The sequence below is a fragment of the Halyomorpha halys genome, unplaced genomic scaffold (genome assembly GCF_000696795.3).
Source record: "Halyomorpha halys isolate HHAL.00 unplaced genomic scaffold, Hhal_1.1 Scaffold240.1, whole genome shotgun sequence".
NCBI classification, from domain to species: domain Eukaryota; kingdom Metazoa; phylum Arthropoda; class Insecta; order Hemiptera; family Pentatomidae; genus Halyomorpha; species Halyomorpha halys.
The window spans coordinates 667,919-674,477 of NW_027115703.1; the positions used below are offsets into that span (position 1 = coordinate 667,919).

General features: G+C 30.6%; 1 protein-coding gene across 1 annotated transcript in view; it reads left to right on the forward strand.

Annotated features, from left to right (window-relative positions):
- Positions 1-3,415, forward strand: part of LOC106680064 (probable cytochrome P450 313a3) — a 24,960-nt gene extending 21,545 nt beyond the window's left edge. The window contains exons 12-13 of the mRNA XM_014419531.3: positions 2,790-2,963; positions 3,089-3,415. Coding sequence (XP_014275017.1) covers positions 2,790-2,963; positions 3,089-3,258 — 344 coding nt within the window. The 3' untranslated portion in view covers positions 3,259-3,415. The remainder of the gene's footprint in view (positions 1-2,789; positions 2,964-3,088) is intronic.
- The last annotated feature ends 3,144 nt before the right edge of the window (positions 3,416-6,559 follow it).

A 6,559-nucleotide genomic window follows, 5' to 3' on the forward strand; every position in this document is an offset into this window, starting at 1 on the left:
TGATATCTAATAAAAGTTTAGATATCATTTTTCTAATCGGCATGTCAATGCTCGGCCGCATAGATCGCACAGAACAATTAAGAAATTAAATAAATTGAAATATATAAATTAAAAAAAAAAATCATAAATTCTATTTTATTGTAACAGATTTGAGGTAGAATGATAGTTGAGAAGGTGGAGAAATATTTTATGTTTATATGAGGTTAATGAAGAGGTTTTACGAATGGATGTGGATAGAGAATTCCAGGATAATGTAGCAGTCTCATCTTTTAACTACCTGAAATTTCACAATAAATGAAGTAGCTGTAATGAAAAAATAAGGGAAGCTGATGGGTTTTGGGAGTTAGAAAACTATAGAGTCTTAGGAACTCTTTAAGGATAGCAAAGGATTTTCTGGGCATTTAGTAAATATGGTCATTCCAAGATAGGTGTTGATAAAAAATAACTCCAAGGTTTCGGACTTAGGTATGAAACTCAATGACTTGGCGTTTGGGGTTGAGTAGGGGATAGTAAAGAAAAGATTTAAACAGGTACTTAGAATTAATGGGAATACTCTTAGTTTTTTTCAACATTGAGTCTGAGATCATTGTTTGCTGCTCATTCATTTATACTATCTATATCTTCCTGCAGCTATCAAATCGCCTTGAGCATTTCAGCTGGAATAAAGGTATAGATAAATTAGTGGGTCATCAGCGTATAAATTATGTTGTGTATGGAGAATAGAATTTAGTGAGGTTGTTAATATATAATGAGAAAAGGGTTGGTGAGAGTGAGGATCCCTAAGGAACACCACATGCTTGTAGACAGAAGGAGGAAGGGGGTTTATTGTCACAGTTTTCAGTATATAATTGCATTTTATATTAATAATTGCAGTATATTATTAAAAGATAGTCTTCTCTTAAGTTTGATAAAGTTGTTATCTTATTTTCTTAGATCTAAATATTTGTAGTGGAATAATCTCAACAGCTGAATTCTATTCAGGTACACTACCCATTACTAGACCTGGGCATTGTTGAAATAATGTTTTTATTATATATATTTAAGGATTATTTCATGTAATAACTGTTTCTTTAATAATGATTATTTTATGAAATAATTTCAATTCAAATAACTTCTTGCATTGTTTTCTTGAAATAATTATTAATGCAATAATCATTCATTGAAAGGAAACAATATAATTCTAAAAAAAAATATAATTAAATAATTACCTTATAGTAACAATTTCACCATTTCTTATTTTTGAAATACATTAGTTCACAAAAATGCAAAATATTATTTCTGAAATAAAATTTGAAATTCATGAATACTGGAAGTATCTTAATTATAACTTGATGTAAGAGAAAGTATCCACCCTAGATATAGTGTTTATCACCATTAATGATTCACAATCATTACTGCTACTTGCAGTCTCTACCATGGTGCAGACTCTATGATACTTGCCGTCACAATAGTATTTACTGTAGCGGCTGCACCTTCACATTGGGTCTACACGATAGTTGACAGTACATGTACTAGCAGTAAAACTACTGTCACATTAAACATTTGTTAATTAAACAGTGACAGTTTACAGCCAAAGGAGTACACAGTTACAGTTACTGTAATTGCAATGGTGGAAACTGTATAATAATTGCCACCATCATAAGATTTACTGTACTGGGAATATAGTTGCTCTAGTTCTGGTGTCATTGTTGATCTAAAATTGTTGGTAGTAATAATGTTTCTCCTATAGGCAACATTCTAATCCTCTTCATAATCTACAAGAAACATTCCTCTGGAAAATTACCAGCAACATGTAAAAACTTCTACAGAATGAAGGAATTTCGATCTCAGCTTATTATTAGGAGATTATCATATGAAGGCTTTTGATAAAACCACAGCCAATACCTTTAATATTCTTGACTTTCCTATGTGATGCTAATGGCATAATTAGCTTAATTCTTCTGGGTGATCTGTGATGGCGCTAACTAATTATATCAAAAATTTATTGTATGATTGAAAGATATTAGACAAATATTTACATTATTATTTATAGTATTGTTTTTCTATGATATTTTGTTAATATTTTTAAAATTAACTCCAACCATTTTGTTCTCTAAGAGGTGCCCCATGAGCATTTATTTTATAGTAAACGATTTGTAATATATATACATATTTTGATTTTGATTTCAAATTATATTTAAAGTAATCATAAAGATTTTATTTTTGTCATCATTACATCCAATTATATATAATTTGAAATCAAAATTGTAAATTGAACCTGTTCCTTCTGGGGCTGAAGAATCCAGATTTTGTAAAAGATCTAATATCTTCTTACCTCCGTTAATGATTTAAAATAAAAAAAAAAAGGATGTGTCCTGATGAGCAAAATACTTAAATGTGAAAAAAAAAAAGGTGTCATGTTAAGAGTATAATGGTGAGAGAAATTCTCAGTCTTACCGTTGAGAGGAGCCAGAGCAAAATTGAAATGAGCATAGGAGGGGAGGTAAAAGAGGCTGTAACATAAACAAGTAGTAATAACGACATCAAAGGGTTAACGGAAGGTAAACAAAAGTATAAACAAAACAGATAAAATACTAGAAAAATATAGCTGTTTATTTCCCAATATGAGAAAAATGTTCAAAGCTATCCCGGGTTAATAAATAATTACCATTTTGAATGAATATTTACATTTTAATGAATACCAGCATCTACTGTAAGCTGACATTTATGTATCAAAGAATTTGACAGGACCAAATAAACAGCTTTTTAAGTAAAAAGAAAATTGTGAGTTGGATTTTATTTATTTTCAGATGGAATGACAATACCTAGTGGTGCTCTTGTGATTTACTTAATGAGATACATGAGGATGGATCCAAACCACTGGAAGAATCCAAATGTTTTTGACCCTGATCGCTTTCTTGAAGAAACTGATACTTTCAAATATTGTTATACACCATTCGGGATTGGTATTCGAAACTGCCCAGGTAAATATTAAATATTTTTGAATGGTAATGATAGACTGATAATAACCATTTTTGGTCGGTGGTTAACATAGAATTCATTACTTATCTATGAATAATCGTTTGCTTTAAAAATCCTTTTTTTTCAGGCTATTATTTTGCAACAGCTTTAATAAAAATAATGTTATCAAAAATATTAAGAAGACTAAAACTTAGGCCAGTTGAAAAAGATTTGCAATTCAGCGATCTCCAATTTGAAAGCTGCATTATGATAGAATTGAAGAATCCTCCTATGCTGCTTGTTAAAGAAAGGACGTGATTTTTAATTCAGTTCTGTTTAATATCTGATTAAGAACAATTATTACTTTAAATGGAAATTTTATACTTTTTATTCAATTCAATTTTTGAAATAATGATTTTTTAACATTATTTTTTGTAATCATTTGAACTTTATTAAATTCTTCTCATCAATACAACACATATCTATTATTGTTCCTCTCCATCATAAAAATACAACAAAGGTCCTAAAAATACTCATTCCAAGATTCAATTAAAAGTAAGCATGCTTTATGAAGATTTACTTGAAATTATTACTAATGATTAGAAACAAATACTATTTTAGTATGTTAACCTCTTTAGGGGGTAGAGTCATACGCATAGTGGATCAGTACTTTTTAGTGCTATATTTTTGGAAATGTATACTGTCTTTTACTTCTCTACCTTCTCTGGATCTCTCCTCCTTCTTATACATTTTCTCCTGTCATAAGGCCCGGTGTCTGGCATAGTCCCCTTTGTATCTACAGGAATAGCTCCCAAAGTTACCTTCCTACAAGACCTTATGGCTGGAACCCATTTGGGGTTTGTATTCTTCCTTCAAACCTACAGGAATAGTACTCTGTACAAGGTTACTGTCCTTAAGGTTGGCACCCCTAAGACTCATCCTGTGTATTCATCTCCTAATCATCCTGCCTATTCATCTTAATTAAGTGAACACACATTGTTGAGGCCTAATATTGTGTTCAATGTTTCTTTAGAACAGAAATAGGTGCATTAGTGTTTTTTATGCTCAGTGGTGGGAAAGCCCCTTCAAAATCGAATCCCATTCAGATAAGTAAATAAATAGGAATCTTTCTAAAATTTCTTTTTTTTTTTTTTTATAGAGCTTCCAATTTTGGTTATTTGATGTAAGTAGGATGGGTTTAGTTAAAATTAGAAGTGAGTGAGTAGTGAAGAAACTCAATTCAAAATTAATATATAGTAATCATCACATCAGAAGTAAGAAGCCAACACCAACAATGAGTAAGGCTACCAACTAGTAGCCAGCTATCCTGAAATCAAATGAAACAAAACAAAAAATTCCAGAGATAGCGAAATGGATACAAACTTTGAAGCATCTAATTTTTTTTTTTTAATGTTGAAATATCAAATCATAATGAGTAGGGATAGGATTTTTATGTGCTAAAAAATCCAAAATATGTACATAAATATGTGCTAATAAATTGTCAAATATTTAAAAAAATATGTAAATAATATGTATTTATAAATTTTGCATTATTCAACAATATAAATTACTAATTAATTAGTAACTTTATAACTTAAAAAAGTTACATAATATGTATTTATTATATATTATATGAATAATATTTTACAGAAATTATATTAAAATATGTACAAAAAATGAACTTAGAGAAAACATAGTTGTTCAATAACAAGACATTAATTAGTAATTGTAATTAAACTAATTGATTAATAATTACTCAGAATGAATTACAAATGGGAATAAAGAATAATCCTTATTAAAAAGAAAAAAAAATATAGAAAAATATTTAAAACTTTGGAAGAAACCAATTATTCAGCAGGGTCGGTTAAAAAATCATTGCAGATTAAATGCATTTTTAAATTTTCAAATTAAAATCTTCGTCGATTTGACCGCAGAATGGACTTGTACCGGCTAAAAGATCTTTCAACATCTACTGATATTATTGGGGCATACTTAAGTGAAGCTATTTCCATTGCATCTAGTTCGGTATTCTTCATCATCTGGGCGGCTGTCATCATTTGTTCCGAGGAGAATGGCTCCAATGGACTGAATGATATTATATCCTGGATTTTTTTTTAACACGTCCTGTACTTTTTTCTTTATGACTTCTCCATTTTCACCACCTATATTTTCCAGTCTTTCTATTGCTTCGTTCACAGTCTTAAATTTTGTGTCAGTGGAAGGACCTTTTCTTCTAATTTTGATATAGTGTTGGATAAAAATACCACGTTTACACTTATGTAACCCAAATCAGTATTTATTAATTAACTCAATAAATACTGATTTGGGTTAACAAGTTGTTCGCTTTCTCTACTGCAGTGGCGTCAACATTAAGTTTTGGTATTATGTATTTAATTTTTTCAAAATTTAAACAATAATATTGGGCTCCATCAAGCCAGGTGCCTCATCGTGATATCACGTGTTCCGGTGGTAAAGCTAAGTCAGGATATGTTTCTTTAAAAATAGTAATACGACTGGGAGCCTTCAAACATTTTTTTTTTACTATGGACACAAGCTTGTCTACATTTGGACATAAAATGCGTGTGCCAGGCAGGTCAAATGAACTATCTTAGGATAAAGAACTTTAAAGGCATTACCAGCTTTATTCATGTAAGGTGCCGCGTCTGACTAAAACAGCAAAACTTTGCCATGAGTGATGCCCATAGGCCAAACAGTCATAGATTGATTGACAAATCTTGCAATCGTTTCATGGTTACATTTTTCGAGGATTTCACAATTCAGCAAATAGGATTTTGAAGGTGCCTCAACATTTAGTCAGCCAACGATTATGTTTGCGATATAACGCACTTCCATATCCGTAGTCTCGTTCACAGAAATCCAAATCGGCCCATCCGGAATTGCTTTCAGAATTTCCGTTAAAGTCTCCTCGTATATAATTTTCAAATAGTTTTTTCTTAAAGTGCATTATTCGGCATGTGTATTTCTCAAAAAAAGGTATTTAAGTCAGGATTGCTAATTTTATAGATAGGAATGTCTGCCCTGACAAATGCTCGCCTCAAATCTAAATACATAGTATTGGTACCTGTGGAATCTGAGGAGGAAAGAAAGAAGGCCAAATATTTAAAAATATGTAATATAAAAATGGCTTCTTTTGGCCCGAAATGTCTTGAAACATCTTTAGTTAGTAAGGAATCGCAGATATCATGGTCACTTAAGAATATGTGAAAACATAAAAATCCTATCACTAATAATGAGTAAATATCTCAACAAAAAATCCAAGCAGAGGGTGTAGAAAGGGGATGAAAGAAAAGCAGAAAAACAAATAAGATCATCAGTATATATTTCACACAGAACTTCAACCATCATATATCTCTGTTCTTCATTGCAAGCTCATCTTCATAAATAATATTGAATTCAAATCAACATAACTTTCACCTAGTCAATAAGCACTACTAAGTTTGTAATCTATGTTGCATAACCCTTATATCCAATTGTTATTTTTTACTGGAAGATTATTGATTGACCGTGTGTATAGATGAATGGAATATGGTCCGGGTGCGGAAAAAAAAACTCAAATGGTAGATAATTATACTATTTTATTGAGCCAACGTTTCGTCCC